This window comes from Sander lucioperca, chromosome 8 (assembly GCF_008315115.2).
Source record: "Sander lucioperca isolate FBNREF2018 chromosome 8, SLUC_FBN_1.2, whole genome shotgun sequence".
NCBI classification, from domain to species: Eukaryota; Metazoa; Chordata; class Actinopteri; order Perciformes; family Percidae; genus Sander; species Sander lucioperca.
The window spans coordinates 19,721,022-19,732,936 of NC_050180.1; the positions used below are offsets into that span (position 1 = coordinate 19,721,022).

The 11,915-nt window shown below is 40.6% G+C and overlaps 1 protein-coding gene across 2 annotated transcripts; it reads right to left on the reverse strand.

Annotated features, from left to right (window-relative positions):
• Window positions 1-354: 354 nt before the first annotated feature.
• On the reverse strand, window positions 355-10,499 carry LOC116047259 (immunoglobulin superfamily member 2-like). Of its 2 annotated transcripts, XM_031295933.2 has the most exons (11): window positions 10,400-10,499; window positions 9,612-9,688; window positions 8,408-8,782; window positions 7,865-8,281; window positions 7,304-7,708; window positions 6,681-7,052; window positions 4,553-4,924; window positions 4,036-4,428; window positions 3,135-3,545; window positions 1,558-1,947; window positions 355-1,439 (listed from the first exon to the last, which is right to left on the reverse strand). In XM_031295933.2, the coding sequence occupies exons 2-11, from the start codon at window positions 9,679-9,681 to the stop codon at window positions 1,234-1,236; spliced, it is 3,411 nt and encodes a 1,136-aa protein (XP_031151793.1). In that variant the 5' UTR covers window positions 9,682-9,688; window positions 10,400-10,499; the 3' UTR covers window positions 355-1,233. The 2 variants fall into 2 exon arrangements, with proteins under 2 accessions (XP_031151793.1, XP_031151786.1); XM_031295926.2 differs by lacking the exon at window positions 10,400-10,499 and having other exon boundaries at window positions 9,612-9,909.
• Window positions 10,500-11,915: the final 1,416 nt, after the last annotated feature.

An 11,915-nucleotide genomic window follows, 5' to 3' on the forward strand; every position in this document is an offset into this window, starting at 1 on the left:
GAAATTAAATAGAACACATTAATCTATTTAAAATCAAATAATTGCCATTGAATTAGTGAGTGTACAACTCATAGACATCAGGCAGCATTTGGTGATGCTCTACCAGGCCTGGCTTGTTTTCGTGGGTTTTACCTTCAGTCTGGTCTTGAAGAATTGAAAGACATGCTCAGCTGATTTTAGGGTATTTACATCTTCAATTAAAAACATTCCTCTAGCCCAAAATGCTCTGGCTGTGTATTTAGGATCTTTAATCTGCTGCATTGTCCTACATTATGGGACCACATCTAAGAAAACTGACAATTCCTACATTGTTCAACCAATATGGATGTGAAAACCATTAAACACACTTGAATGTCAGACATCTCATAGCAAATGTTTAATTTCAAATCCAATGTGCTTGAGTACAACCAAAACAATGAAAAAGCTTTCACAGTTATATTTCATACAAACACACATTTAGTTAGCTCAGACTTCTCAAAGCACACCCATACACAAACACACACACACACACATTTCATCTATAAGTAAAATTGTGCATCCAGAAACATGTAAACTAAAGGGTTGCATTGGCAAATTTTTATACTTCCATTGTATGAATGTAACCTCTAACTGTCACTCTCTCTGCCCAAATGCTCAGCAAACCCACGTCTCAGCAGATTTGATGACCACACAGTCATCCTTGAAGAACCACAGAGCACTTCCTGGTTGATTCATCGCAGTGCTACTTGCAGAGAAAGGTTTCAAGTCTTACCACATGTCGTGCTTAGCTGCACTCTTTAGACATGCTATGCTTTGACTTCTCCCCATTAAAAGACAATTTTCAATCAATCTGCCTGGTATGTTACTACAAAAAAGGAATCATTCAGAGTATGTTGCTTTGTAGGTGTAAAGTCACAAAGTTGATCTCCTGACAAGCTCAACTGTCCATTGAAGGCAGTAAGAAGCTGGCGATTATGCAAAGAAGTTTAAGCTGTAAAATGAAAAGTGCATTTTTAATTTTAAAGGTTTAATGAATTTCATTAATTCATAGGCAAAATTATTCCCAGCTGCACACAGTAAAACATTTAAACTACTTTTTTTAATGGAACATTATCAACAGATTCATTTAAACAAGAATGATTGAACTTTGAATGAAAATGAATACAAAATATGTACAGTAAAACATTTTTGAATTATAAAACTTTGCATATATTACATGTCACATAAAAATCTCTTCTCCACTTCTGGTCTGATTTAGTTCTCTACACTGAGTTTGGGGTTCAGAGTGTGTTGCTCTGTCCAGAGACTTTGGCCTGACTGCTTTCCTCTTGTAACTTTGCTCCTGCATATCTTCAGCACCAGTAGTAATATGACCAATAGTGAGCAGATGACAGTAGCTATGAGAATCCCCATCCAGATACCCGACTTGCATTCTGGCTCAGAGACGGCATTACCATCTCCTGCAAAGAAGAAGACAAAGAAACGTATTACTTGCTTACACATATGCATGATTTAACATGATTTTCAAGCACTTGTATTTGCTGAGAGTTACTGCTAATCACATTAAGATGTGCTTACCTTCTGCATAGACATTAACAGTCAAATATCCTGACTTTTCCACTGCAACTTTCCTCCATCCATGAGACAGAGATGGAAGCCACTCTTCTACCTCACAGAAATACAGGCCACTATCTACAGGACTTGGCTTCAAGACTGTCAGGCTGAATTGGTTGGGCAACGGGTGGTCAAATCTTAGCTGATCACCCTTCCTAAAGTCTTGTAGGGTGGAGTTGCGGTAAGAGGTGAATATGGGGTGTTGTTCAGTCTCTGTCTCTTTCTGCCAAAACCATGTGACCTTGAACTCGGATTCACTGCTGGATTGTTTGGTGATATGACAGGGGACAGTGAAATCCTGGGATCTGCTCACATTCAACTCCTTTATTTCCTTCACAATGGACAGGTTTTTTTCTGTGAAAGCAAACAGGTAAAAAGACACATTTTATTTGACTTTATTGACAAGGCAAACCAATCAGTCAGTCCCTCCCTCCAGGATTTCGCGATCGCGCCAATTCACACAAATTCAACCAATCACCGTGAATTTGGTGCGACTCGCAATTTTGACCAATCACCGCAACTTTTCCGCAAATTTGACCAATAACATGAAGTTTCCCGTGACTTCAACCAATCCCAGCAGTCCCACGTGCCAGACTTTGTATCAGTATGTGATTCTGTGAGCCAATGACCAAGCAAGGGGAAGTGAGAACAGGTTGATCATTTCCTTGTTTCTGACATGAAGACGAGATGTGTGTGTGACTCAAACATCTCACATTTACCAACGAAACGTACAGCGAAAGACCGTGCAAAACATTTCAGACCGTCCTGCCAACCTGTATACATTTTAACATCAAAGTACGCTCTAAAGATTTTTCACTCTGAAGTCGCTGAAAGCTGCTGCCGTTTCAATCCTGTCAGCTATCTGCAGTGAGCGGGGCTGAAGCTCAGTTCCCCCCGCGACTGGCGCGCACACACACGCACGCATGTACGCCTCTCGCACGCACGCCTCTCGCACGCATGCCTTCTCCCCAAAATAAGTTTCCTTTTTATTTTTAAAGAACTATACATTTTTTACAAAAGCTCCCGCGAAATCAGGCATTTTGGACCGCAACAATCTCAAAAAAAGGCTGCGAAATCCTGGAGGGACTGATCAGTGGGACTTTAAAATAGGGAAGAAGTTGGGAAAAGGAGACAAAGTGGAGATTAGGAGGCTTTGCAAACGGCAGAAACACAACACAATTAATCAGTAATACTAAAAGAGCAGAACAAGTAGGTCATATGGCAAGCAAAGTAGGGATAGCAAAACATATTAAAGCACCTTTAGCGTGCTTTTGAAGTGGTTATTTTGCTGAGAACCAGAACAGTACAGTACATCAAAGCCAAATAAACACATGCAGACAAATGTACACGCCATCGTATGGTATTGGTAATATTACCAATTGCAAGTTTTAAGGGAATAGTGCAACATTTTGGGATTATTACTCACACGTCGAGTGGTATCAATCTTTTCACCTAACTCTTGGTAAGAAAGTGAAATAGGCCATTTCCCAAAATGTCAAACTATTCCTTCAAACACCCAGATCTAAAAGATGTTATCATACCCGCAACATTAACAGTCAGCACGGTTGGTCCAGCGCTGTCCGAGGCCTTTTGTTGCCAGTGACCTTCATGATCCAGCTGGTATTGTTCCACTTGACACTGGTAGGTCCCACTATCACCCTCATGCACCCTCTGAATACCCAGATAGAAGCTGTTCTGAGTGGGTCTTATAAGACGAAGCCGCCCCTGCAGGCCTCTGAGCTCCTGGTTCTCTGGATAACTCAGCAGGCCTGTGTGGTCAAGCTGCACCAGGGCATTTGTAGCGGAAGAATCATGTCCATTGTAGAGCCACGTGACTTTGTAGAAAAAAGAAGAACTGGATGCACCTGAGATGATGTTACACTTGAGCTCCACCTCATCTCCCTCCTTGACAGTCAACGGCTGCTCTTTCTTGTCTAAACTAAGGTCATTGGCTGGAGAATAAGCGTGGGCAGAGAAAAGAAAATCTAGTCAATGAAGAACTTAGAATGTTGTCAAATAATTTTGTGTAAAGCCCTTGAAAACTTCAGAAAAAGTTGAAGTGCTTCTATATTTTCATGTCGAAATAAACTAAAATCAAACATGAGGCACAGAGTAGATCACAAAGGCTTTTAGCACTAAAAGTCATTCAAATGTTGCTTAATTGGTGCATATAAATACATCACATTTTTCCAACTGAGCCCCAACTACTTAAAATCAGTGAGAAAGTAAAGGACAAATTGATAAATATGGAAATCTCTCATTTGAAATAAGCAAAACTGCTTGAACTTTGGCAGAGCATGGTACGCTCATGTTGAGCTTCATCTCTTATAGTAAGAAGCTTGTTGAGAAAATAGGCTTTTAGGGCCATAAAAATTGTATGGGCTACATGTTGCTTACTGAACTCTGGAGACATTTTCAGTGAGCTATTTAACACAAACTTACCAGGCTCAATAACTGTTAACTGTGTAGTTTTGGACACTGGTGAGAGCTGATACCAGTCACCATGAGGATCTTGCAGCCACTCCACCACCTCACATACGTATAAGCCATTGTCTGAGACCCGAGCTTGACGAATACTGAACTCAAAACTAGGCCCCTTAGTGCGCCTCATGCTGATTCGCTGTCTGTGGCTCAGCTGTACCTGGGGTCCGAAAGTTACTAGGGCATCCTGGTCCGAGCTCACAATGGTCTTATTTTCTGCCTGTTGCTGGAGCAACCACGTGATAGCATAGCGAGAGGATGCAGAGGGTTCTGAGGTAACTGAGCATTTAATTTCTATGTCAGTGTTAATATTTCCTGTCAAGGCAGGGGTGGTGGTCAGACGGAGTTTGTTGTCTAGCAGAGGGAGAAAAAGTGAAGTCATATGTGGTTAGAAACTAAGACAAATAGAATGCACAGTGTAGCTTTCATCCAAAATTGCTTCAAAAATGGCATGTAGCCTTACAAATCTCAGCAATACCTGGGTTCCGCACCAAAACAGCCAGCTGATTGGATGGAGGCAGCTTCTTGTGTACATTCTCCAGGAAGACAGACACTCTACACTGGTAGCTTCCTGCCTCCCTGTGGCTCGCACCGTTAATGAGCAGAAAGTGAATGACTTCATTCTGTTTGTTCTCTACTTTCAGCTGGTAGCGCTGCTGGTCTCCGGACCAGCTGATGGCACCATCAGAGTACAGTGTAAGGATGTTATCTAGGGTTGAGGGATCACGCTGCAGACTCCAAGTCAGTGTTATTGGCATTCGTGGCCCTTTGATCCGGCACATCAACTGCACATTTGCTCCCACAGTCACTATGTTGTTGCGGCTTATCAGAGACACTTTTACAAACGAATCTGTGACACAAATCCAAAATAGTCAGCAGTGGTGAGTAAAAAAGCAGAAGCTGGTAATTATACAATCATGAGTGTTCAAAATAAAAAAGAGATGTGAGTCAATGACATTTCCTCTCTCTTTTATCTCAGTTTTTTCACGCTTTATACTCATTTCTCAATATCATTTCCTTCTTTAAAACAAGAAAATATGTAATATGTAACATTTTTATATATATATATATATATATATATATATATATAAACATCATTCATGCATTAAATATCCAGTATTTCAGTATGTCAACATACTTGTCTGACATTAAACTTAGGACTTAAAGCATTAAGCGGTCTTAACACTTTTTCGAGAAAATCAATTTGTTGTCATTATACACAAGTATATGCAGTAAGGCACTCCGAAGTCTATACTTCAGTGCCATTTCAACAAATGCATGTTGACTAAACTGAAAGTCTATAGCCCTGGAAGTGAACCCTACACTATATATTACAGCCTACAGCACAAGTGTTGGACAGAGCAAAAAACATTGTAAATATTGTGGTTTTTCTTAGACCGTTACCCTTAAGGCTCTGACACACTAACCCATTTATCGGCTGTCGGACAGTCTGGCGAGGTCGGTGACTCGAGTCTGTTCGGTGTGTTCCGTGCCGTCGTCAGTTGGAGGAGCCGTTGGCATCCATTTTGGCCGATTTGATTTGTTGAATCGGCTAGTGGGCAGTTGGACTCAATGACCAATTTGATTGGTGGAGTACTAGCCCTTGACTAGCGAATCAGTGCTTCTTCCACAAGAAGAAGCCCGAGAGCTGACAACGCTATATCTTCTTATTACTAGCCATCGTATTTTCTTCTGTTCAGCGAGTAATGACAACAACGATCCTTCTTGACTACTATCAACACTCTCTGATGAAAACAATGACTGACGACAGCGTGCTCTGTGTTTACTAGGTCTAGAGAGATGTTCCGTCATTTTAATTTTTTGGGCGACAATATAGATTAGCGCCGCCTGCTGCTATGTTATGGAGATGTATTACGTCTCGCGCACACGCAGAACTTACGCTCAAGTCGGCGTCGCTTCGGTGTGTTCAGAGGCACTTTTTTGAGAGACAGGAGCCATCTGGTTGGCGTGTCAGAGCCTTTAGTTGTTTTAAAAGTACAAAGTTTGTGCTTATTAAAATCCAAAATAATTTCCCTCATGATTGTGTAAATGTCACAGCAATGACTTGAGTGCAAACAAATATCTTGACCTAAGGTGACACAAGAGGGAAGACCATGCAGTGCTGGAATGGAAAAGGTTCACCCTGTTGAAGCATGAATGTACTCTGTAGGTTTTTTCCAATGAGATTTAGAAATTTCTTGCATGTGAATGGATATTATGGCCTGATGGTGGTACTACAGGTCAGGTCAGGTCATGAAAACATGGAATAATCTTCTAGGAACCAGGATTATCAATCCAGTAGCTTGTACTCAGGACTATACTGCTGGATGGATGGATGGATGCACAGACAGACAAACAGACCAACTGGCAGACTGAGCAACATCCACATCCATAGCATTGCCACTATGTTGGTAAACATTGACCAATGTTTTCCAATAGCAGTTTCAGCTATGTATGTTAAAAAATGACTTTGTTTTTTAGAGAGTGATCAGACCATATATGTGCTAAGAGGAACCTGCTGTGTAAATATGCAGATTTCACCATTTATTTGTGTTGAATAATTTGTACTACACAGACAGATCTAGACATATCGAGACATATCTTACCTGTTGGAGCCACTGTCACAGTGGCAGTCTGTGACTGACTGTTGGTCTTGCTATTGATTTTCCATTCTGACACAGCACACTGGTAGACACCTGAATCAGAAGGAGTGACCTCATCAAGCTCTAAGGTGAATGTGTCAGTCGCTGGACGCGTTGCCTTTACTTTGCGACTCATGAACTCCCCCGCTTTCTCCAGAACCCCCTCCTGACTTAGACTGATGACACTGGTGAACATGGCCGTTGATGTGGATGCTGATTTGCGTTGCCAGGTGACGGAGAGCGGGCCTTTGACCCCACGCACTTTACAGGTGAGCTTCAGCCCTTCACCTTCGTTAACGCCCACAGAGTTTTGCATTTCAACTGAGAGCCCGCTTTCTGTAATGAGACAAGGCAACAGACAGATGAGTGTGTTTAAGAAGATAATAAAAGAAAATAACTTTTTTTTTAAATAAAGTTATGAATTATCTTATATATATATATATATATACACACACACATATTGCAAGCCTCCATTTCAAAAGATAAAATTAAGCTTAAAATCCAGGTTAAATCAAACAGGTAAGAAAATTAAACCCTGAGTAAATGTTTGTATGTCTCATTCAGTTTGGGCTCACTTGCTGACTGACCTGTGGCTGAGATGTTGACCAGCTGGGACTTGGAGTCCTGGGATGCTGCCTGTGTAAAGACACCATCCTGCCCTCTGTCCTGAAGCCATGCTCTACAGGTAAACTCTCCTTGGTCCTCGGTTCTGACAGGCTGCAATATGAGACGGTAATCTCTGTCCCCAATCCGGGCTGCCCGGAGCTCTCCTTCTTTAACTCGCCCACTGTACTCGGGCCCCACAGACAGAATGCCTGTAGGGCCAATGCGGGCCAACTCAACACTTCCCCTGAGCCAGGCTACAGAGAAGAACCTTTCCTGAAGGTTCTGGGTGTCTACGTTGCAGGACAGCGACAGCTCCTGCCCCTCCTGCAGTGTTGACGACTGTGCAGAAATTCTCACCACCAGAGACGATGTGTCTGGCACCACCTCTGTTCGAGGCAAAAAAAGAAGAAAAGTGAGACAAACACAGAAACACATCCTGTCAGAAGCCACAACGACTGCTTAAGAGGAAGATCAAAGATGAACATGTCAACTCATATCAAGATGTGCTAAATAAAATCAATGAAATGATAGCTGCTTCTAACCTCTGGCTTTGACATTCACGATAGTTTCCTCTGCATTCTTCTGTGCGATAGTGTACCAGGAGCGGTCAGGATCTTGGATCCACTCCTGAGCCTGGCAGTAGATCCTGCCTTGGTCTGACAGCTCCAGATGAGCCATGTTTAGCTTGTACATGGCCTCTCCCATTTTATCTAACCTTATGAGTCCAGCTTGGTAACGCTCTTCAAACCCCGGGCCTGGGATCAGTGTGAAATCTCTATCCAGAGAAATGATAGGCTGAGCTTTGTCCTCACCGTCTTTATGGAGATACCAGGCAAGAGACAGATGGGTGTGCTGGACGGTGTTGCTGGAGGCTTGGCATGTTAAAGTGAGAGCATCACCCTCATAATAGCTCAGTGAGGTGGAGGCAGGTGATGAAACACTGAGGGAGTTGTCAATCACTATGGCACCACAACAGAAACAGAGACAAGGACATGAAAGTCATACATTATTGCCATTTTTTACAATACAGCAGTTACATTAAAAAGTAAGTCTAAAAACTCAAAAGTAGAACAGTGACTGATTACCTTTCACTGTTGTCTTAGCGTTGTAGGTTCCATCATAAACAAGTTGGTGGTTGATTACACTACAGTCATACTCCCCTTCATCACCTTTCTCTAGTCTTTGTATCTCAAAGAAGACTGAGTTTGGATTCACATGTGTCAAATTAATGTCCCCACTCCTCACACGTTGTGTATACACGGCATAGCCGAAGGCCTGGTCATTGGTGCTGATGATGTTAATCTCAAATGTTGGATTTGCAGGCTTCTTAACACGGAATTCAAATCCTTTTCTAGTGCTGGCACTGTCAAAGCCACTCACATTGCAGGAGATAGAGAGCGGAGAGCCCACCACGCGATACAGTGGCCCAGCCTGTGCTTCAGTGTGCACTCGGGCTTCTCCTGTGTGAAGCACAGATAAAACACAGATGTTGAAGTCAGTTAAATATTGCAACTTAAAGTGTCGCTCATGTTTAATAAGGGTTCTACACCTCAGAGTCCAACCTTTGTTTTAGTATTGCATGGATATGTAAAGCAAAACTCTGTAGCCTTCAAGTTGCTTTGCACATATATAAACTTTTTACAGTATATATTGTGAAGTATGTATTCATTGTAAGTATCAAATTAATGCCTGCAAATAGTGGAAAATGTCTCTTACAGGACATTTATATTCATCCACAAGAAAGGAGGGAATTATTTCTTATATATTTATATAGCTATAGCCATTATTATATAGCTTTTTCAGCTTCATGGTTTGTCTACATCAATTCAACTGTTATTATAAAATACAGAGAGAATAACATAATTAAATCATCAATTATGAATAATTGAGTTCAACCAGAGAAACCATTGCAAATGCAATTACATTCAATACATTACAAAAATAAGTAGCCAAAAACACAGTGAGTATTGTAGATGTATGACATAAACTGAGCTTACCATGTATTAGTGGTTATTATTATTTCTTATTATAGTGGTATATGGTATAAGATGGACATAATGACAGACACAAATAACTATATTTCATTTAAAGTGCACTTAACACCAAGTTTCTTGGCTCCACTTATTTCCTCCTTACTTTAAAATTACTTTCTTTCCTCTTCTTCTTTTTTAACAAGGGTTTAACTAAATAAGCAGCTGAAATTCTACCATATTTCCACTTCAGCTTCCACAGCATGATGATCACTCACCAAAATGCAATTCAATTGCAGGAATTCAATGTAATACTTACCACAGTGCAGAAGTAGTCCCAGGCAAAAGAGCAAATTGGCCCTCAAACAAGATCGCAGGGAACACTTCATCCTAAATCTGCATCAGAAGTAACAGTGTTCACACCATAGCAGTTGTGACCAAGCCTTTAGTCAGTCTCACTTTTGTTACAGCATGTCTGTGCGCATACAGACATACACTAGTACATGCTTCCTGTGGTTACACCAAGAGGAAGTCTGACATATGTCCTGCGTACTGCACACACGGTTGCAGCATACTGGACTTGTAAATGTATTATCATTACCATTTTTACTGTTTGTCTCAAACATGTGCATGTGATGAACACAGACCCTGAAAATAGCTTTGTTCCGTCCGAACTATACTCGGTGTAATTTGGGTTAGACATAGCCTACATAAGACTTATGTAGGCTTTTTTCCGACCACTTATGATAAACACTGCGTCGCCCTAACGAGGACGCTGTGTTTTTTCCATTAGGCTACATCGTTTAAATTGACACCATCATTACATGTAATACTAAATCAATTGGGCAGAAACTACAGCTTTAACAAACTGAGAAAAAGTGCGGTGTGCGCTCATTTGACCTCAAACATAACTGAAATAATGTGAATCTGCATTCTCAAAGATCGACACCTCTCCATGTCTAAACGTTTTTGCCTTTAGAAGGAACTACACAAATCACGTGCTTAGTTTTTTATTCCAAAATAAAATGTGTGTAACTTCCGCGTTTTCTTAGAATTCGATAATTCATAGTCATTTTTACAATTAACAATATAATAATCTGATCATACATCAACGAGTGGCGGGATAAAAGGCCTGCGGTTGAATTCCATTGCTAGGAAATAGCTTGTGTCCAAGCTTGACCTATTTCGGCAAACATTGAAACAGGAAATAAATTTAGATTTATTTTAGATTACGTTTGAATGGTGGTGTAGACAATTGAGGCAACAGTGCCACTTAGTGGAGAAGATGAAGACATACATTTCTGCTGCAACTGTGTCTGTCATATTTACATTTTAGCATTATAACCTAATCTATTGCTTTGATTGTGTAGCCTAAATAAATGCTTGAAGATGTGATGTATCTGAATAAGAGGTAAAAGGGAGATAACCAACAGTTTGGACATCTCTGTGGTGTAGGACAGGTGTGGGTCAACTAGTCGACGTCGAATGTTTGAGAGAGAGAGAGAGAGAGAGAGAGAGAGAGAGAGAGAGAGAGAGAGAGAGAGAGAAAGGGAAATGAACATGTTACAACCACACGGAGACAAGCTAAGAGACAAGAAAAACAGATATATAACTATTTGAATTAAATAAACATAAAAAGGAATGTAAGGAAATCAGAGATATGAGATTAAAAATCTACATACAAGATCTACATTATAAACAACAGATATCCTGCTCCCCCTGCTGTTTGGAAGGAGGTGTTTGCAAACCAGCCATCTCAATGCAAGGACTGCTGAGTGCTCGCTGGACAGGTGGCCCATTGTTACTATATGATATATTAATATCTATGATGGAAATGGAAAATAATACCCGGATATAGCATATAATTTAAAAATACAACAACCATATAACATTTAGCCTACTATATAGTGATATAAGTCATAAAAAGCAATATAGTGGTAAAGATGTTATTACTACTTACTTACATAGTATAAACATTTTGAATATGTTATTGATTATATATTGTTGTAGATAGCAATTACAGAATAAAATCATCTGCTACAAAACGTGTTTTTATTTTTTTCCCAACTATTCTCTAGTATTTGCTTGGAAAGTTTAACCTCTTTAGGCATAAAACCCTTATAAAATAAGACAGCCTAACTGTTTCTATTGCTCACAACCCATAGATATATGCAACTGTGCATAGGGGTCATGAGAAGACACCGCACCACTTTAAAGGGTCACAAGCCAAAAAGTTTGGTACTTCTTGGGTAATGCATTAGGGGATTAAGGGCCTTGCCCAGGGGCACATCATTTGAGGTAACGAGGGAGGGGTAAACGTTGCTCTTTAACTTTTCCCACCCAGATTCATCCTGCCGGTTTGGGGATCAAACAGGCCACCTTCTGTTTTCGCATTAAACGTGATCAGTCATGTTCAGCACTTAGATGCAAGAATGACAGAGTGATATCACTGGTCATTGCATTTCTGTGCGTGATTTTTATTTTTATTGTTATGTATGTGTGATATATGTGTGTATATGTGTTTGTTGTGTTAAGGTTGTCGAAGCTACTGGATCCTAAAATTTCCTTCAGGATGAATAAAGTATCTATCTATCTATCTATCTATCTATATCAGTCAATTAAA